Source organism: Callospermophilus lateralis, chromosome 10 (assembly GCF_048772815.1).
Source record: "Callospermophilus lateralis isolate mCalLat2 chromosome 10, mCalLat2.hap1, whole genome shotgun sequence".
Lineage (NCBI taxonomy): Eukaryota > Metazoa > Chordata > Mammalia > Rodentia > Sciuridae > Callospermophilus > Callospermophilus lateralis.
The window spans coordinates 55723924-55746347 of record NC_135314.1 but is presented as its reverse complement, the minus strand read 5'-3'; the positions used below and the strand labels follow the sequence as shown (position 1 = coordinate 55746347).

Here is a 22424-nt window from a genome sequence, read left to right as displayed (position 1 = left end):
ATTAACTCAGAATGGCTCACAGACCTAACGTAATGCACAGAATCTTAAAACTTCTCATAGATAACCTAGAAGAAAACCTATGTGATATATGTGATCTTGGGTTTAGCAGTGAATTTTTAGATACAACATTTAAAGCACAATGAGAGGAAAAAATGATAAGTTGGACTTCATTAAATTTAACAACTTCTGTTTTGTGAAAGACATTGTTAAGAGAATAGAAAGAGAAGCCACAGACTAGGAGAAAATATTTGTAAAATCGATCTGGGGGTTGACTCCAAAATACACCAAGAACTCTTAAAATTCAAAAAAAAAAAAAAAGAAATCAAACAAACCCAATTAACAAATGGGTAAAACTTCCAAATAGATACCTCACTAAAGAAGATACACAGATGGCAAATAAGCATATGAAAAGATGTTCAACATCATATGTCACTAGGGAATTGCAAATTAAACACAAAGAGATATTACTACATACTTGTTAGACCAGGAGATGGGAACCCACAATTAAAAGTACAAATACTGAGGAGGATATGGAACAAAGGGAGCTCTCATTTGCTGTTGAATGCAAATGGTATATTCATTTTGGAAGACAGTCTGCTGTTTCTCACAAAGTTAAACATAGCTTTACCTTGTGATCTGACAGTAGTGTTCTCAGATATATCGTCCAGGTGGGGGGTAGAAAGCTTGATCCACACAAAACCCTTCACATGAATGTTTATATCAGCTCTATTCATAATTTCACAAAGTGGAAGTTACTAAAAAAGGTGACTTTCAAAAGGTAAATGGATGAACTGTAATAATCCATCCAATGGACTATTAGTAATAAAAAGAGCTATCAAGCTGCAAAAAAGGAATGGATAAGCCTTAAGTGTGTATTGCTTAGTAAAAAATCCAGTATGAAAAAATTACATACTGTACGATTTCAACTATATAACATTCGGCAAAAGGCAAAACTATGGACAGTAAAAAAAAAAATTCTCTAGTTGCTGGGGGTTTAGAGGGAGAGCCAGGGATAAATATCTGGTACATATACAACAGTGATATTCCGTATGTTACTAATGGTGGACACTTTCATTATACATTTGTCAAGCCACAGAATATGTGGCTAGGGAAAACTGAGCAGGGGATAAAGTGGGATATAGAGGAACTCTCTACTTAATTCTTTGTAGATGTAAAACTGCTTTAAATAAGAAGTTTATTTTAAAAAGCCAACACTAAAAAAAAAAAAAAAATACTTTCTCCTTAATACATTTAAAACAACTGGAAAGAGAAGAATGTTCTCTGGGCTTTGATGTTTTTTAGTTAAGTGTGACTCCATTTAGCAACACTAAGTATAACCTGTTACACTCTTAGGAAGGGATGGAGTGGGCCTTCACTGCCCGTGGAGAGACTGAGCCTCCTTCTTTACACAGCTGAGTGAGGGTGTTAGATCTCTAACCAGAATGGAGCCAGGTTCAGGGATCTAATACAAGTTTCTAGGTACATATATACAATGTTGTACATCTCAGAACAATGGCCTTTTTTTAAAAAAAATTAGTTGTAGATGTACACATACCTTTTATTTATTTTTATGTGATACTAAGGATTAAACCCAGCGTCGCACACTTGCTAGGCAACCGCTCTACCACTGAGCCACAATCCCAGCCTAGAACAAGGGCCTTTTTGAGAAAGCCAATGAGAGTCAGTCCCCTTCCTTTAACCTTGCACCCAGCAGTCTCTGCTCAGCCCCCATACCTCACCTGCCTGAAAATCAGTAAGTTTTATTTTGCATAAATATGTATAAATAAACTCTTCTGGATAAGAAAGTAATAAACAATGGTGGGAACTGGACAGGTGGGGAAAATGGAGTGGGAGTGAGACTTTTCACTGAATATCTTTTTATTTATTTTTTACTTATTGAATCATATAAAAATTACTTATTCAAAATTTAAATAATAAAAGTGTGTATTGGATTGGGGATGTAGCTCAGTAGTAGAGCACTTGTCTAGCATGTATGAGGTTTGATTCCAGCACTGCCAAAAAAAAAAAAAAAAAAGCACCTGATAGATAAGCAGGGGAAAAAGATAACTTTAGTTAATCCAACTTGATTGGTAGACTACCAAATAATAAAAATTTCAGGTAAAGGTCAATATTTTTGTGGGAGTCTAGGAAAGAATGAACATTTTCCCTGGATTTTTAAACTTCCTCCTTCTCCTGTCTTAGATTCTACAGTTTCCCTAGATGCTTCAAAGAATTTTGTTTGTTTGCTTTAAACAGTTCATCATTCTTACTGGTGATGGGATATGAAAGGGAAATTGGGTAAATTATGTCTAGGAAAGAGTCTGGAGTGGTCTTTTTAAAATCAGTATGTAATTTATAACTTGGAGACTGTGTGTGCTTGTGTATTTTTCTGATGATCCATATGGAATTCTTTCTTCTTCACTGTGGTTGTAGACTGAATTTACTCCATTGGCATTTTCTTCATATCTGACTCCAATAACTATAAAATTGTTACATATGGGATTCTTTGCTCTTAGGTAAATAGGGCATTTGCATCTGACTGTGTTTCTTTAGCATTGTTTAAAAATCTTTGTTCTGTTATTGCCCATGTGATATATTCCACATACATTCTTATCAGTAGTTGAAGTTTCTGAAATAGTGAATCTCAGAAGAGAGGAAGAAAGTGCAAAGTAGGAAAGAATGTAGTCCACATATAGTTTGTCACTTGAAGGCAGTTTTTTGTGTTTGGGGTTTTTTTGTTTGTTTGTTTGTTTGTTTGTTTTGTTTTATTTGTAATAGGAATGAACCCAGGGGCACTTAACCATTGAGCCACATTCCTAACCCCTTTTATATTTTATTTTGAGTCAGAGTCTCACTAAATTGCTTAGGGCTTTGATAAGTTGCTAAGGCTGACCTGGAGCTTGTCATCTTCTTACCTCACTCTCCTGAGTCCCTGGAATTACAGTCAGGTACCACCATGCCTAGTGACCCATTGGAAGTTTAAAAAGATTTACCAGCAGATTCTAATCCTTTCATCTAAATGAGAATCATTACCTTTAGAAATTAATTGAACAAAAGTAGATTCCCATTGCTTTAGTAATTGGGGATTTATCTCCCTGGAGAAAAATGTGGTAAAGAGACTGGTGCTTGGAAATATTTTTACATGTATTGCTGTGAGGATGAACAAGGGAGTGCTATATAGTGTTGTATAGCATCTGTCTTCTAAAGATTCTGTATTATAAAAGATGGGATGGAGAAGATGAAATATCAGAATGCAAATAGATGCAATGATAGTTTTAAGTAGAGTAACTCAGGGGTGCAAACTAGACTGATTTTTGCAAGTACATCCTTAGTTCAATTTAATCTGAAAGAAAAAAGATACAAAAATGGTGACTTGAGAGCTCTAATTTTAAATTTCCCTTACTAGTCTATTTGATTGTTGATCACAACATATATTAAAGATCTTTTTTGTTTTCACTGAAGCAGTTGGACCTAGACATACTGTGGGAGCCTTCTTTTTGGTTTATCAGAAAAGTTGAATAATCTCTACAGTTACTGTAGATAATTTTTGGTCAATACAAATAGATCTTTCTGAGGTTGTCTGCTTTGTAGGCTTGTGTGCAAATCCCAGGACACAGAATTTAAGCCTTTACCTGTTTTGAAATTACCTGCAATGATATCAGTCAAATCATAGTGCTGATAAAGGAAGGAAAAGACAGTACCCAGATTAAGTATCCTCATTAGGATATCCTCCTCATTCAGGAGTGAGAATTTTGATCTAATAAAAAGTATGTGGTGTGCTTTAAGTGAATAACTTAAAGATATTACTAAAGTGTTTTAAGTGTCTTGAATTCTAAATACTCTTTAGAATGCTAAAAATAATTGCTACATTTATCTTCTAGCATGTAATTTTGTGTTTGAGGTACATTGAATTTGAGGACCCACATGAATCAGCATTCCTATTATAAATGGACACAATACCTTTATTTTATTGTGGTGCTGAGGATTGAACCCAGTGCCTCACGCGTTAGGCAAGTGCTCTACCTGAGCCCCAATCCCAACCCCTATATTGTTAATGTTAAGATTCAGCATAAGTTTCTTCTAGATTAATAACTGCCTCTTAGGGTGATAGTGAGGAGTTTATTAAAATATGTAGCAATGATTTTTTGTTTGTGTGGGTGTCTAAATTCAGGCTGAAGAGATTTAGGATGAGTGTAGCTTTTTTTTTTTAATTGTAAATTTGCTTTAGTGTTCCATAGTAATTTATAAATTAAATTATTTAGACTTCCCAGGCTGGGGTTGTGGCTTAGTGGTGGAGTGCTCGCCTAGCACAAATGGGCATTGGGTTCGATCCTCAGCACCACATAAAAATAAATAAATAAAAATAAAGACATTGTGTTTACCCACAACTAAAAAAAAAATTAAAAAAATTATTTTGACTTTCTAACTTTGTTCTGATTTTAGAGATGTTAATTGTTATTGTAAATTGACAACTCATGTATGCATAAACTTTATCACAATGGCTTATATTACCTGTATTCCTTTAAGGATCAGCCTTGAAACAGTATTAATTACACTTATGTTATCCTAGAAGTAATTTACATATGGTACTTTAGAAAAACATTGAGTCCTCTGATAACAGCAGTAGAAATGCTGGCTTGTAAATCAGGTTACCTGGGTCTTCTCTGCCAGTACAATAATTAACTTCATGACCATTGGAGGTGACTTTACCTTCTTGGATCTCATCTTCCTATTCTGCAGGAGGAAGGTTTTAGACTGCATGAGTCAGGGCCTGCTTCAGTACCAATGCTGTCAGCTTCTCTGATTCTAAAAGTATAGTAGCTACTATAAAGCAGAAGTAATCAACTTGCTTTATTTCTTGTCTTCTTTATTTCCTATAGACTTGTTAACACCTTGGAAAGTACAGAACTGCTGAAGCTCAACAGAAGTTTTTGATTTATTTAGTGGCATAATATCAATGCTAAGATGCAGTGCTTGATTTCTTTCAAAGAAATAAAAACATTTTTTCCTTTTTCTATATCCATTCATTGTTAAAGAATTAGGATAATATGTATAAATAAAATTAAAATTGTTCCCCAATTTTGCCTGATATAGACATTTATGTTGATATATATAAAGTATACATGAGCATATATGTATCTATTATAATATTTTGTCCTTTTCCACTCCATATTAGTAAGAGAATGTTTCCTAACTATTTTAAACATTTTAATGATATCATTCTAGTGTATTTTGTGACTATTGTGGAATCCTTACTTTAAAAAAATTCTTTCCTTTTGTTTTCAAAACAAAATATTGATACCCTAGCATCCCCATAGGTGAATAGAGATGTTTTTAAAATTTTTATTTAAACTTCTTACCTGTATTCCCCCTTTCCCTGGCTCTACCAAACTCCTTTGCCTTCTTCTCTGCCTCTATTCCCCATTCCTTCCACCTATTCCTTCCACCTATCCCACTCTGTCCCCATGCCTAAGCCCCGACCACCTTACAGAAGTTGATATGTAATTTTCATATAAAGTAATTCTCTTCTCATTTCTTTTCCTCAGTGTCAACCACTGGTTTATACCACTAGAGAAATTATGTGCTAATATTTATGTATTTATATATTTACTTATTCTTCTAAATTTTTGTTATATAAATGGTGGTAGTATTAGTATTAGTACTGTTCTGATCTTTTCGTCTCAGAACAGAGATGTCTATTCTGTTCTTTTTAGTAGCCAGATGGCATTTTTTCCCTTTTTATTTGCCTTTCCCCCATGCTGCACAACATCCTATTTTGAAAGAATTCAAACTTACATAAAAGTTTGAAAAACAATGCAGTTAACATCTATTGTATATACCTACCTTTCTTTTCTTCTGAATTATTTAAAAGTGAAATTGTAGATATCATTATAGTTTATTCCAAAATTATTCAGTATGTAGATTTTAAGAGCTAAGATATTTTCTTACATAATTACATACCCTTTTGACAATAAAGGAATTTAAGATCGGTGCAATTTTCCTAGTAGAAAATCTCTCCATAGTTGCTGCCAAAATGTCCTTTGTACTATTTTTTTTCTCTTTCTCTTTCTGTCCAGTTGAGGAGTCAGTCAAGAATTAAGACTTGTACATAGTTGTCAGAGGCCTCTCCTTTAACTACTATTTAAGTAGATGGCTACCAAACTAGATTTCCAAACTTTTTCCTGAAGCAGACTTAAATATCTGCTAATTGCTATTATTTGGATATCCCTCTTGTAGTTCCAAAATAGCATGTTGAAAGAGAGCTCAATATTTTCTGCTCCCAAATTACTTTGTCTCTATATTCCCAACTTAATGCATGATAGCATTCATTTATTGCCTAAACAAGAAACACTGGAGTCATCCGCCCTCCTCTTTAAGACTGTGCAGTTCCCTTTGCCTACAGTTCTTTTCCTGCCTTGTTTACCTGTTCAGTGTGCATTACCCAGGTTAAGCTCTATTTCCTGTGGAAAGGTTTCCCTGACCCTTTTCTTCTCCAGGCAGAATGAGACGCATCTCCAGTGGACTCTCCCAGCCCCTCATGTGTGGGTGCATTACATCCATTAGCACTTTGAGAAGAAACTGTTGATTTATGATCTAACCCCTGCTTTTTTTTTCCCCATGGTGGTGGAGATTAAACCCAAGACCTCATGCATGGTAGACAAGTGCTCTAACAATGAGTTGCATCTCCAACCTGTGATCTGCCATCTTAATCAAGAGTGTGAGCACCTTGAATCAACATGGTCTTTATTGTTTTCTGTCCTAGGTCTAGTAACACAGTACCTGGCTTATAAGTGCTTAGTGAATATTTATTTATTGAGGGGAAGAATGTGTTCATAAAAAGAATGTGTTTTCAAAGAACAATTCAATTTGGCCTATATTTATTGAATTCCTACTGTTTGTGCCCAGTTTTATGCAAATAGTCAGATTTATTTTCTGCCTTCAGAAAGATTAGTGTCTGATTGAGAAGATAAGGTCAGTACACAAGAGGTCTAAATAATATTGAAAAATAATGTGATTATCAGAAAAGCTATGCAGACAATAACTCCAGGGAGAGAAGTTAGGGAATCTTTTTAAGTACTTATTATATGCCAGCTGCTTTTCTTTATTTTTTGAAATATTTCCTCAAAAGAGAAAATTAAAGTTAAATAAATGGTCTAAAATAATGCTGCTTATAAAGAAAGATTTGAACACAGGTCTGACTCCAGAAACATGTGTTTATGTGTTCCAAAGACAAGAGAGTCTTAAAATGACAGTGTAAATTTAGAGGAAAAATAATATCCAGTTATAGGACACTAATTAAATTATGGTCTCTCCCTACAGTGAAAGGTTATGCAGTCATTTCACATTCTGTGTTTGAGGAATATTTAATATTTTGGGAAATTGTTTATGGTATAATGTGAAGTACTAAAAAGCAGTGTATGAAAGAATCATTACACACACTCACACACAGAAAAGGTCAGAAGGAAATACCTGCAAGGTTTAATAGTAATTCTCCCAGAACTATATTTATGGACTGTATGAATTTCTTCTTTGGGTAATCTATATTTTCCACATTCTCTACAATGAGCATAAACTTTTATAATTAGGAAAAAGATCATTTAGAAAATAAAGGACTAAAAAATATTAAGCAGAACTTTTTTAACTCTTAGAATTATTAAAGTAGAAAGGTTTCATGTTGACCTTCCTTGCCTCTGGGGTAGTACTGCCTAAGCATCCAAGAGATATTAATGTTTTTTTTTTTTAAAATCTATGTATCTATCTGTCTGTCTGTCTATCTATCTATCTATCTATTTTTTATGTGGTGCTGAGGATAAAACCCAGTGTCTCACCCTTGCAAGGCAAGCTCTCTGCCGCTGAGCTACAGCCCCAGCACTTTAATGGTACTTATTTTTAAGATCTTCTCCTTAGGATAAGTCACTCTCTCCCTGCCTTACAGACAGCTGTGTGGCCCAATACCAATTCAAAAGGAATTTTCTCTTTTATACTGTCTTATGAAGACATGGTCATGAGAGACCCTCCTGTGTCTTGTGGGATTTTTCATTGTATAAAGATATTTTTTCTAAAACAAAAAATGGCCAAATTTAATGTTCCTGTATGGAAGAAAACAGACTATACCTGGCTAGACTTTTTATGTTTTACTTCATAAATACATTGAAAGAAATTAATGCATATAGATATTTAAGAGGGTCCAAAATAAATAGGAAAGCCTGGGTGATTACATGTTTCCATTCATTTTCTTTTCCAAGAAATATTTCACACATGATCTGTTTTTCCTCTGGTTCGCTGTTTTCCAGCGTAGCACATATGACTGACTAGTCCTGACTTTTCTCATTGGGATTTAGCACACTCTAGTGGACAGTAGCTTTTCAGCTTTCACATTTTTTTTTTTTAATCATGTCAAATTATTTTATTGAACACATTTAGTGATATGCTTACTAGGTTGTAAAGTTTGTCAGTTTTTATTTGAGTCAAATAGTGGCCCTCATGAGCAGAAATAACTTGTCAGCTGCTGGGGTATTGTGCATTTTAAGCAGATTCTTGAACAGGAAGAACAGAGAGAGGCTTGTTGCTTTTTTAGGGAACTTTTCCCCAGTGGTTTTCACCTTCTCTTGAGTGAAATGAAATTGATCGGGGAGGCCAAGAGACAGAGAACATTTGTAGTCCTCTTTGGTTTCCCATTCCTTGGGTCTTGTGATGTATTTTACTTTTGTATTTTAGAATTCTTGAGGCTTTTTTTTGGAGGGGGGCAGAGTGGAACCCAGGCATACTCAGCCACTGAGCCACATCCCCAACCCTTTTAAATTTTTTTTTTTTTTTTTTTTTTAATTTTGAGGCAGGGTCTCACTAAGTTGCTTAGGGTCTTGCTAGTTGCTGAGGTTGGCCTTGAACTCACCACCAGCCCCTGGAATTTCTGGGATTAGAAGTACGTGCCACCGCACTTGGCTCTTGAGACTTTTATGTACCACTCTGTAATATTTTTGACTGTGAATAAACATTGTCATATCCTAGCTTGGAGGATTTTTTTTCTTTTCTATTTTTCATTGGGAGCACTGAGGATCGAATCCAGGGGTGCTTTACCACTGAGGGAAATCCTGTCCTTTTTATTTTGAGATAGTGTCTCTTTTAGTTGCTGTGGGCCTCGCTATGATACTGAAGCTGACCTCAAACTAAGATCCTCCTACCTCAGTCTCCTGAGTTGCTGGGATTACAGGCATGTGCCACAGTGTCTGGCTCTAGAGGATTATTTTTGGAAATAGGTTTACACCAGGAAAAAAGTAATCTTTCATTTTGTGTTTTACAGAGTGATGGTGAGGATTTTAATTACATCATTGCATTTTTTCTTGGAACAGCAGCTTGCCTTTACCAGGTAGGTTCTCCTATTTTTAAGAAATTGCTTGGCCTTTATTGTCTAATAATTGCTTGTGTGTTTTAAATAAAAAATAATTTCTGAATTTTTGGCCTCTCTTTAATTTGAACCTGTTACCTTTGTGACCTATATCTCCATTTTGAGTGGACATAGATCCCACTGAATTTAATGTAGACCTTCTTACTGTGTTGGGGTTTCAGAGGTGGTATGAATCTTCATGTGGCAGGAAAGGCTACTTCTAGATTTCCTGGTGATTATTTATTCAGTTCCCAGTCTCTATATATACTCTAGGCTGAGGATTTTAAACTTTAGGGAAAGGTTTTAAGTAGGGAGTGACACAGAAAAAACAGAATTTGGGATTTTTAAATTTAGCAGTGATGAATAAGATGTATTATAAGAGTAGAAAAACTGAAGGCAAGGAAATCAGTTGGGAGGTGATCCTGTTATTACAGGCAGAAAATAAGGAGAGTCTAAACTGTGGTAATGACAGTAAGGTTAGGAAAATACTGTCATGGAAAAGAAAGATCCACTAGGACTTGAAGACCAAATAGAGAAGAGATTTAGAGAGGGAAAAGCTTTTATACCTGAATGATATAGAGATTCTTCCAAGGCCAGAGAAAGAGCAGATTTGTAGGGAAGGGCTGAATAACCATGCCAGTGAACCAAACTCAGGAATATTTTTTTGTTACAACATGTTAGAGCAAGCAAGACCTCTTGACTAACATTTATAAGAACACAGTCCTCTGGTTTATAAAGAAAAAAGGACTCAGAACTACAAATATGAGGCTATCTGAAATTCTATAGATGTTTTTAGGGAAATATTTTGATGAAAATATGTATTTGAATTTTATTTAAATACATACTAGAAATTTAGTTTAATTCTTCCCATTTTTAAAAATAAATCTCTTAATATTTCCTAGCCATTCAATTCAGGATTTTTCTGTCAATTTTGATAGGTATCAGTATGAATGATACTTCATGCAGGTAATGTGAAAACTTGTCTTTGGTAGTGTCACATAGTGCTTTAATTTTATGAACTATTCTTGTATAGATTTTATTCTTTCAGCCCAGTAGTACTGTCTTACAAAGGATATTACCTCACTTTTGAAAATTATAAAACTGAGGCAGTTTCAGTGCTATTCCAGAAAGTGGAAAAATCAGGATTTAACTGTTTTCAGATTTTATATGTCAGGTTATTTCCACTATATCAAGCTGTCTTTAATCTAAAACAAATCCTAATTTGTATAATTTTTATAATGTTATATACTTATAATTTTATAACAGATGTGCATAATTTCATTTGATTCTAAAACAATATGAGGTATTAACTTTAAAATAATTTCATGAATAGTCATTTTAGAATGTAAGCTTTGCCGTATTAAAATAATTTTAAATGCATAATAATAGTGGCAGAATACAATGAACTCTTACATTGCACTAAACCCCTTATCCTCACTGTACCATTAAATCCTCATAGAAAGCCCCACATTGAGCCTATTGTCATCATCATCTTTCACTGAGGTCTCAACAGTTCTCATAGCTAGTTAGTGATTTGAACCTTTATCTGTGTACGTCTAGAACCAGTGCTCTCTACGGTGGGCATACCTCTTGTATTTCTCAGAACAGTTTTAAGAGTTGCCTCAGGGTGGAGCTGTGTCACTCAGGTATTCTTTTACTTGAGCGAAGTAAATAAATTCATATTTTAAGGAAAAAAAGTGCAAAAAAATTTTTTTCTTTATACAGACAAGCATGAAACTGCCTGCTTTTCAAATATGCTAAGCTCAGTAGTAATAACACTGTTTTCTGAAGTTATATTTTACCATATAAAATTGTCAGGATGTGTTTTAACAAATTAGGTCAGACTTGAATGGTTATACCTACATGGATTTTTACCTTTTTCTACAGGATGCAGATGCTTATGGAAGCACAGAGCTTAACTAGGACTAATTTTCCTCCCTTGGAGTGCTGGGGATGGAACCCAAGTCCTTGTACAGGCTAGGCAAACACTTTACCTCTGAGCTACCCCCCTTAATCCTTAGGACTAATCTTGATAAGGAATATTTCAGCTAGGAGAACAGGTCAGTGGAGGAACTAGAGACTATTACTTTTCCTTCAGAGTTTTCTTTTAAAAACTTTTAAGTTAACAAAACAGTGGAAGAAAAGACTGCTACTTCTGTTAACATTTTGCAATACTTCTTACTCTCACTTTCTCTTTATATATGTGTGTGTATAGTATGTATATAATTGTTTAAAAAGTAAGCTTTAGACAAGTGTAAGCTTTTTCTTATTAAGCTTTTTATTCTGAGGCAATTATAGATTCACATAGAGTTATAGAAGAGATCCTATATATCCTTTACCTAATTTCCCCAATGATACCATTTTGCAAAACTGTAATACAGTACACAACTGGAATACTGATATTGATGCAGTCAAGATAGAACATTCCTGTCAGACAAGGATACCTCATGTTGTCTTAAGTATATTTTATAGATGGAGCCATATGATATATAATTGTCCTAGTCAGGCTGCTATAATAAAATACCATAGACTGAATGGCTTAAACAATAGACACTTATTTCTTACAGTCCTGGAAGGTAGGAAGGCCAAGATCATATGCTGACAGATGAAGTACAGGCACCCTTCCTGGCTTATAGAATGCTGCCTTCTTGCTGTATCATCTCATGGCAGAGAGAGAAAGCCCTTTTCTAATAAGGTTACTGTTCTCATTAGGGGAGCTTCACTCTTATGATCTCATCTAAACTTACTTCCCAAGTGCCCTACTTCCTAATTCCATCACATTGGGGATTAGGCTTCAATATAAATATCTGTGGGGGAGGTACACAATTCATTTTATAATGGTAACCTTTTGTGTTGGTATTTTTTTACTCATCATATTTCTCTGGAGAGTCATCAGGTTCTTCGCATAATCAATGGTCTGTTCCTTTTAATTGCCAAATAGTATTCCATGGATATGCCACCATATTTTTAGTTATTCACCCATTGAAAGATAGCTGATGCTTCTAATTTGGGGCTATTATAAATAAAGCTGCTAGAAACATTTACGTACACATTTTTGTTTGAACGTAAGCTTTTATTTCTCTGGGATAAAGACCCAGGAGTACAGTTGTTGGGTCATGTGGTCATTTTATTGAGAAACCAACAAACTGTTTTTCCAGAGTGCCTGCACCGTTTCACATTCCCAACACAACATGTGATCAGTTGGTTTTTCTGCAGCCTCACAGCCTTTGCTGTGACACTGTTTATTTTAGCCATTTTAAGGATGTAGTAATATCTCATTGTAGTTTAAATTTGCATTTCCTTAATAGCTAATGATGTTTAACATTGTTTCATGTGCTTATTTGTCACCAGTATATCCTATTGAGTGAAATGTTTGTTCATGTCTTTTGCCTATTTTCTAATTGCTTTGTGTATATGTGTGTATTTTTAGTTTTTTAAAACAGTTCTTTATTCTAGAAGTAGTCCTTTGTCACATATGTAGTTTGCAGTTATCTTATTCTGTAGCCTGTCTTTTCAATCCTCTTAGGGTCTTTCCTAGAATAAAAATTTTTAATTTTGATAAAGTTCATTTGGTTCATTTTTCCTTTCATGGATTGTGCTTGTAGTGTCAAATCTAAGAACCTGCCTGCCTCAGATCCTGAAGTTTTTGAGTCTGTTTGTTTTTTTACAAAATATTTTTTTTTCGTTGTAGATGGACACAATACCTTTATTTAATTTATTTATTTTTATGTGGTTCTGAGGATTGAACCCAGGGCTTCACATACATGCAAGGCAAGTGCTCTTCCAGTGAGCCACAACCCCAGCCCTTGTGTGTGTTTTTTTCCAAAAAATTTTTATGGTTTTACATTTATATTTAAGTTCAAGATGAATTTGCATTAATTTTTGTATGAGATGTGAAACTCAGGTCCAAGTTCCTTTTTTTTTTTTTTTTTAACCTGAGATGGTCATTTGCTTCAGCAACATTTATTAAAGAAGCCAGTTTTTTCTCCATTGAATTGCTTTTGTCCATTTGTAAATTAGGTTGGGCATATGTGTGGGACTATTTCTGAGTTCAGAATTATGTTCCATTAATCTGTGTATTTATTTCTTCACCACAGCCACAAAACCTGATGACTTAAGTCTGAAATTCAGTTTTCTCAATAGTATCGAGCTATTCAGATTATGTGTTTCATATTGGGTGAATTATGGTAGTTTGTAGTTTCTGAGCAAGTGGTTCATTTCATCTAAGTTAGCGATTATAGAGTTGGTTCTATCCTTTTGCTGTCTTCAGAATCCCTAGTGATACTGGCAATTGTATCGTCTCCTCCTTTGTCAGTCTTATTTGTCAGTTTCTATTTCAGTGATCTTTAAAAAAAAAAAAAGTTATTAATTTTATTGATTTTCTTCCCTATCATTTTTCTATTTTCAATTTTATTGATTTCTGCTCTTCTTGAGAGAATGGAGTGTTGAATTGTGGATTATTCTTTCTCATTTCAGTTCTATTTTTGCTTCACATATTTTGCAGCTAGGTTGTTTGGCTTATACACATTTAGAATTGCTGTGTTTTGTTACCAGATTGACCCATTTATCATTATGTAATGTCCCTCTCTGTCTCTGGTAATTTCCTTTGTTTGAAATATTTTGGTATAGACATACTAATATAGCAGCCACTCTCCTTCTTTTGAATGTTTGTGTGATATATCCTTTTCCTTCCTTTTACTTTCACCTTGCCTGTATCATTTGATACAACTTTTTTTAGAGAGAAATCTTGCCAATCTGTCTTTTAAGTGCTGTATTTAAGCATTTAAAATGATTATGCATATGTTGATTTTAATTTTACAAATTTATTTTTCCTATTTTTCTGTGGGTTACTTGAAGTTGTTGTTTTTGTTTTTTAAATATTTTTTAGTTGTAGATAGACACAATACCTTTATTTTATTTGTTTATTTCTTTGTGGTGCCGGGGATCAAACCCAGTGCTTCATGCATGCTCAGCAAGTGCTCTACCACTGAGCTACAACCCCAGCCCTTGAACTTGTTTTTTTCAGAATTCTATATTTATTTATAGTATTTTGAAGTATCTCTTTTTGTAGCTTTTAAAGCAGTTGCTCTGGGATCACATCACAGATACTTATCACTGTCTTCTGATATCATTATTTTACCAGTTCTAATGAAATACAGACACCTTGTCTCCCCCATATGCCCTTTTTTTTTTAAAAGAGAAAGAGAAAGAGAGAGAGAGAGAGAGAGAATTTTTTAATATTTATTTTTTAGTTTTTGGCAGACACAACATCTTTGTTTGTATGTGGTGCTGAGGATCCAACCCGGGCTGCATGCATGCCAGGCGAGCATGCTACCGTTTGAGCCATATCTCCAGCCCCCCACATGTCCTTTATTCTCTCCTGTTAATGGTGAGAGCCATTGCCTTATTACTGACAAGTGTGGTCTCCACTGATGTTGCTGAGAAAGGGTGAGGAGGAGCTCCCTATCATTCCAAGGGAATGAAGGTCTGACTGTCTACCTGTCTTCTGTGACGCCATGCTGGGGGGTTGGGAACTCTTTCTAGCCCCGCCATGCAGCCTTTGATGATGTGGGTGTGGATGGGCAACAGGCTTTTGTGCATTTGCAGTGTTTGGCTAGAGTATAATAGTTACTATCTAAACACTTTCTATCTTACTAAGGTACCCCTTTCCTAAGTTTTTGCTAGAAAGATCAAGATATTATTGAGGGCTGGGACTGTAGATAGTATGCTTGGCCTGGCATGCGTAAGGTCCTGGGTTCAGTCGCTAGTACCCTGCCCCCAAATCTTATTGAGGTTGTTTTGTTTGTTTGGACTGTATCTGGTTTCTAGTTGCCACCTTCTTCAGCCTCCAAGTGAGGAAGGCATGAAGCAGAAAGGAAACTCAGGGAAATTACTTCTGTATCATTCCTTGAGCTTCAGGATTCTTAGCTTGTCACCATTCAGAATCTTCTCATGCATGTTTTATTTATAAGATACAGGGTTTTTAGTTGTGCTTAGCAGGAGGAGTAGGGAAAAGGGTCTATTCCATCTTCCCAGAAACAGAAATCTCTATACAGTTGTTTTATAATAAGTCACATACACCATATTTCACCTCTAAATTCTTCAGCATGTGTCTTCTAAAAACGTAGACATCCTTCTATATAGTCATGACGCCATGTCATACGTGAGAAATTTAATGTTGATACTATATAATCTTAATATAAGATCCCTACTCAGATTATTTCAGTTATTCCAGAACACTCTTTATTATTCTTTTCCCTCAGTCAAGGATCATGCACTGTTTGGTTGCTGGCCTTTTTGTTTTTGTTATGTTCAGTTTTGTTTTAATCTTTCATACATGGACATTTCTTAAGGATATAGGCAGGTTCCTATAGAATGGCCCACAATTCATAGCTTGGTCTGTTTCTTACCATTAGATTTAGGTATATCCCTCATTGCATCAGTTAGGAAACATGTATTAATTTTGATTATTTGATTAAGGTGGGGTCTTCCAGATCTCTGCATTACAAGGCATCATGTTCTTCTATGGGGTAGAGACCATTAGTTTAAAAAAAAATGTCTTTTAAAACCGTGAATTAAATATTAATTTAAATACCAGAACAGCTTTTTTAAAAAAAAAATTTTTTTAAATTATAGTTGGACTTTTATTTTATTTATTTTTATGTGGTGCTGAGGATCAAACCCAGGGCCTTGCACGTGCTAGGCGAGCACTCTACCGCTGAGCCACAATCCCAGCCCCAGAACAGCTCTTTATGGTATAATTCTAATTAATAAAAGTAGAAAGAATGATGGAACTATAGAATTACCGTTAGACAAACACCACCCTGATAGCTGTTGCAGGCAAGGATTATCAATGATTACTAAAATTAGTAGATAAAAGTATGATGAGATGAAGTATTTACATAATCCCAAAATACCCCAACCCCAGAAGATACTAATTACAAAAGGAATAGTAGTGACTTCACTGTAGAGAAACCACTTTATCAAGTAATCAAAATTGACATTACCAGTGAGAAGACATTACCGATAACCTGTGTGGTATTTTGCCCCAAATGCATATCCTCAGTTAAATCTTGAGAAAACACTGGGCACACCCAAACTAAGTAACATTCTACAACATAACTGATTAATATTCTTTAAAAAGATTGCCAAGGTCATGACAAACAGACTGAGGCACTATTATAGATTGGAGTACACATGACAGCTAAGTGCAATACAGAATCCTAGATTTGGGACCAGAAAATGGACCCTAATGAGACAACTGGCAAAATTTGAATACAGCCCAGAGGTTAGTTAATAGTATTGAGTCAAACTGCTGTCCTTGTTTGAGTAAAGTTATATAACAAAGTAACATTAGGAGGAGTAGGATGAAGAATGTATAGGAACTCTCTACTATTTCTGTAATTTTTCCCTAATTCTAAAATTATTCTAAAGAAAAAAATTTCAACCTTCTATTCCATAATGAAAATAATTTAGATAAAATCCTGGATACAATTTCACAGAGACCTTTCCTTAAAACTGTATGATCATATACAATTTCTATATTTTCCAGGTTGTGAATTTTAGACATCTTCTAGAAAATAGTTCATTCAGTCAACAGATTATATTGAGTGCTTATAACATGCTAGGCGCTGTTCTGGCCCCTGGAGTGAACAAAACTGTTAAAATTTTCCCTCTCACAAAACTTAGATTTTATTGGAAGGCTATAGATGACAAACAAAATAAGCATTTTTTCAAGTGTGTTCTTAGTATGTTGTGAAGAAAATAAGACAGGAAAGTGGGAATGCCTGGATTGGTAGGGGGCACGGGGGAGCACTTTCTTTACTGTCTCATCTAAACAGCACTCATTGTCATTCTCTATCCCTTTTCTGCTTTATCATTTTATCTTTTTCAACATGTAATTATTTGGTACCATATATCAAAAATATATATAAAATCTTCCCCCACTAAAATGCAAGCTCTGTGTGAGCAAGGGCTTTCTTTGGTTTACTCACAACTGAAGAGCAATGTCTGGCTTGTAGCAGGCCTTAGTTAATATCCTTTGAATGAGTCCTCCCTCAGATGATCGTCCAGATCCCGTACCTGGCATAATTCCTTGCACTCAATGGGGAACCAGTAAAATTTGTTGATTTCATTAACACTCAGATTCAGGTTATCGAAGAATGTATTTTACTGAATGGCTTTTGTGAGCTTTTTGTACTTTTCAGAATGAGAATGGAACCCCTTGAGGCCTTGAGGATGGTGTTGGTTACCTATCACCTTGGGAAATTTGCCCAACCTGTTTGCAAGGGAATCATTCAATTGTGCTTCCATTTAAAATATGAGACAAAATGTGTTTCTTTTGAAAAATGAAAGACATAAAAGGAGAAATCTATTTCTCTTTCAAGCTGTGGAACTTTCATAGCTGAATATCTTAGCTACATTACATTATCTTATCCTTCAATGAAAAATATCCGTATTCTGTTCTCATATTTTACTCTCTGATCCGTTACAGACTTATATTAGAAACATGGATTTCTTTTCTTGTAGCCCTAATCATCTTTCATTTTTATATTTTGAACAGTGTTATTTACTTGTCTACTACACCGGCTGGCGGAATGTCAAGTCTTTTTTGACTCTTGGTTTAATCTGTCTATGCAATATGTATCTCTATGAACTGCGCAACCTCTGGCAGCTTTTCTTCCATGTGACCGTGGGAGCCTTTGTGACACTGCAGATCTGGCTGAGGCAAGCCCAGGGCAAGGCTCCTGATTATGATGTCTGACACCACCTATCAGAAGTATTGCTTTGGCTTCAGGGAGAAAGGAGAGGACATTTCTTAACTGCCACTGTGATGAAGAAATTAGTCACCACAAATGGGAAGCTTTGCTTTCTATCTCTCCTACTTTTTTTTTTTTTTTTTTGGAAAATCAGCATGGCATGCCTGTGAGCATGCAAGACCTGCCAGGAAAACTCTCAGAAGATTGGGAGTGATGTTACCATGAGGAGGAGACTTGTCTCCTCAGGGCCGTAACAGTGGAAAAGCAGGTCAGATGCCACTGGAAGACCTGGGCTGTAATCCTGATCCTCGCCAGAGAGTTCCGTCAAAACATAGGCATGGCACTTGCTCTGAGGACCAAACAGAAACTCCACAACCTAAGCTTGCCTTTGTGAGGCACAAGTATAGACCAAATAAAAAGATGCTGCATAAATGGGAAAATGTATGTTTTAAAACAAATGACTGTGCTCAATACCAGATTATTTGCACATTTATAGTACCAAGAGTTTATGAAGTCCAGGATGGTGTAGAATTGGTTCTTTTCTATTTTTGCCTGAGTCCTAACTCTGAAAATCACCTGATGTAGGAGAAGGCTGTGGTGAGCTCATCTCTGGAACATTACAAGTATTGAAAATACAGTGACGTATGTTTCCTTTCTAGACCATGTTTGTCATTTCTTTTGAAATCATTTCTTAAAAATATGATTCATTAGATTAATACAATATTTATCTCTTAAAAATAGTTTAAAAATCAATGAATCATACCCCACATGGAAAACCAGTATCAGTTTGCCATGTATAGAAGGTAACCACAAGATAAATAAAATTAACACAAAAAGTTATTCAGTTCTAAGTAGAACTAATGCCTGCCAAGTTTCTGAATCTTAAAGGCCTTTTTTTTTTTTTTTTTTTGTGGCAGAGAGAGAGAAAGATTACCCAGCAGCAGAATGAGGTTGTCTTTGTGGAATAATCAGAGGATAAAAGAAAATTGTAAAGGGAAGACATGCTCACTATGATTAAGCGTTATTTAATTCTGCTTTGTGCGCCACCAGTGGTACGGTCCCGCACTATGGAAATATTGGACGGTACTAATCAGAATCAGAATCAGCATCAGTACTTTCCTAGCAACTCTTGCTATTTTGTTGTTTGGGGGTGAGGGGTGAACAGCTAGTATCTGGGAGAATTTAAGTTACTTTCTGATATCATTAGAAAGATTTTTCAAGCCATTGTGAATTAATATAGGAAGCCCAGATTGATTCCTTTAGCAATATCTACAACTGTTTTATTAGTCAATTCCATGAGTGATTAATTTTCCTTTGTTTTTAAAGAAAAGTTCACAAACAAGGAATTCATAGGATACTGAAATTTCATATCATTCCCCAAAGCAGTGGACCCCAGTACATGTAATTCGTGTTACTTTGGCATATTTATTAGGTAGAAGAAATAGTCCAGAGGGTAAAGTCATTGGATGCTTTGTTTGCCTGAACCAGTGTATGTGGATTTGACTAGAACTATGAGATCTTAATTAGAACCTTTGCCCGCCCCCTCCTTTAAGGAGAATGAGATAAAGGAAGACAATAAGCTTATGGTGTCAGGGATTTATTTAAAACAAGAAACTCCAATTCACTCCAGTTTGCTGCCTCTTAACAAGACTGCACAGAAATTATGTATATTCTGAGAGAGATGCCCCAAGGCATCATACGATCCTAAATCATCAAAACAACATTGAATTATGTTTGGCATGTTACACTTACTGAGCCAAGAAAGTAAAGTGGTTCAATTTAGAGAGGATTTCCAAACTAATGATTGAAATAAAGAGTTTTCTTGTAAATGGTCAATTAAACAGGAAGTTGGAACGTCCTGGTTAATTGTGATTCTGCTGTGTGTTGATATTTTGTAGCTCTCTTTGGTTCAGGAGCTACCTCCTTTCTATGGAATTGATAAGATATATAAGTTTGGTATTTGAATCTTTCAGCAAGGACACTTGAAAAGTCCACACCAGCTCTTTTTAAAGGCTAAATTTGTTTTTGTTTTTCACTAATATTTTGGATAAGAGGATGTTTATATCTTAATGTAAAAAAAAATTGAAACAGGTATAAATAATGTTTTATGTCTATAAATGCTTTCTTTCATTATTTGGTGCCTGCATCTTGGTTACAGAGCTTCCCTGCCCGCGTCATATCGCTGCCAAAGAAACTATGAGTTTGGAAGGAAATATTTTGGCCATGGGTTTTAAAGAAGTTCTAAGGCTTATGAGAAAGAATCTCTTCAGCCTGTAACGTGTGAGATCATTATCTTACATTTATATTGCACTTTGACTTCTAAAAGCAAGTCTGAATACAGAATAGTTTTGTAGTGCAGGGGAAGTAGTAGCCACCCTCACTTGAGCAGGAGGAGCCCAAGGTGAGCAGATTCTCCTGACTTACCCATGTCACATAGCTAAGCACACAACTCTAATCTCCTAGTGTGGGCTCTTTCCACTAGTGTGAGACTATTGAAAGTTGCCAGGATTATATTTAAGGAATATATTGGAATTAAAGGCTTTTGTGGGGGAGGGAAGGGGGTACCAGGGATTGAATTCATGAGCACTCGGCCACTGAGCCACATCCCTAGCCCTATTTTGTGTTTTATTTAGAGACAGGGTCTCACTGAGTTGCTTAGTGCCTCACTTTTGCTGAGGCTGGCTTTGAACTTGCAATCCTCCTGCCTTAGCCTCCCAAGCTGCTGGGATTACAGGTGTGCACCACCACATCTGGCAGTTGAAGCCTTTTGAAATCAGTGCATTCAGTCCTGCTGCTGATGCGTTTTATTTTAATTTTGGTGATTCTGAAATACTGCTTTTTTTTTTTTTTTTTGAGAGAGAGAGAGAGAGAGAGAGAATTTTTTAAATATTTATTTATTTATTAGTTGTCGGCGGACACAACATCTTTGTTTGTATGTGGTGCTGAGGATCAAACCTGGGCCACATGCATGCCAGGCGAGCGCGCTGCCACTTGAGCCACATCCCCAGTCCCCTGAAATACTGCTTTTTAATTGTGCCATGAGAGCAAAGATACCTTCTTTTGTATACTAAAGTGATTTCAATATTTGCCTGCTTTTTTGGTCTGGATTTGAAATGTGTTTTTTGTGTGTGTGTGTGTGTGGCCTAATTCCCAAAATAATTTGAACACAACATACCAAGAAAAGACATAAAAAACTATGTTAATAAAATATGAACTGATGGGACTGGGATTGTGGCTCAGTGGTAGAGTGCTTGCCTAGCACATGCAGGGCCCTGGGTTCGATCCTCAGTATCACATAAAAATAAATGAATGGAATAAAGGTATTGTGTCCAACTAAAAAAATTAATATTTAAAAATAGAATAAAATAAAATATGAACTGAAAGGGGAGAAAAACAAGATCAATGAAAATGGAAACAAGGGTAAAAATGTTGCTGTTTCAGTGTATAAAATGTGACAGTGGAACTTCCTGAAAGTTAAGGCTAGAAGAAGGCAGATAAGTTATGCCTTGATCTATCAGCAATTCCAAATCATATCAGTTCCTTAGGTGGGACTCTGTCCTAATGAATTCTGGTAAACTTGTTCTCACTTGGGTGTCCTAAGAAGTGCTAAAATGAACAAAATTCTTCATTGTTTGCTGGTTGCTTGTTATGATTGTGCCTTGGATCCTCAGCTAGTACCTGTCTTCGAAAGCTTCCATTTCATGGTGTGTGTGTGTGTGTGTGTGTGTGTGTGTGTGTGTGTGTTTAAAATAGGATTTTGTTCCCATAAGTAAAAATTCTTGCCCTACACTAGAAACAAATATCTGTTAAAGCTTGGAAATTCATTTGAGACAAATGCCTTGAATCATGGAGAAACTTTACCCAGCTTTGTAGTTTAATAATTTATATCAAGTGAATGTGCTATTCTTGGATTAACACATTTATTTTGCAATAAATGTGGGTTTTTCACAGTGGAATCCAGTCTGGAAAAGTGCATGGATCCATTTCTGATAGGCCATGTCTGAAATCCCATTAGGCTGCTGCTTTGTCAACAGGGACCAGAGCTTTGCCATGTGAGACTTAACCACCGTGTTACAGGGTAGCCAACTTTTTTGTGCCCCTGAGCTTGGCTGTCCTCCAAACATGAAGTTGCTTAGCATTTCAGAAGATTTACTAAGTAACCCAAGGATGCACTCTGAGCTGCTGGGTTTCGAGGCAAGCACAACCAGTGTTTTTGGGTTTCCTATTCTTGTTCCTATTTTGACAGACTTTGGGTTCACTTCAAGAGTTGGAGCTACTCC

The 22424-nt window shown here is 35.6% G+C and overlaps 1 protein-coding gene across 2 annotated transcripts in view; it reads left to right on the top strand.

Annotated features, from left to right (window-relative positions):
- Window positions 1–22424, top strand: part of Sec22a (SEC22 homolog A, vesicle trafficking protein) — a 73697-nt gene that overhangs the window by 42402 nt on the left and 8871 nt on the right. Inside the window, exons 7-8 of one of the 2 annotated variants that reach the window (XM_076868530.2) lie at window positions 9302–9367; window positions 17949–18984. In XM_076868530.2, coding sequence (XP_076724645.1) covers window positions 9302–9367; window positions 17949–18149 — 267 coding nt within the window. In that variant the 3' untranslated portion in view covers window positions 18150–18984. Of the gene's footprint in view, window positions 1–9301; window positions 9368–17948; window positions 18985–22424 lie in introns of those variants that run through there. The other variant, XM_076868531.2, reaches the window with a different exon arrangement.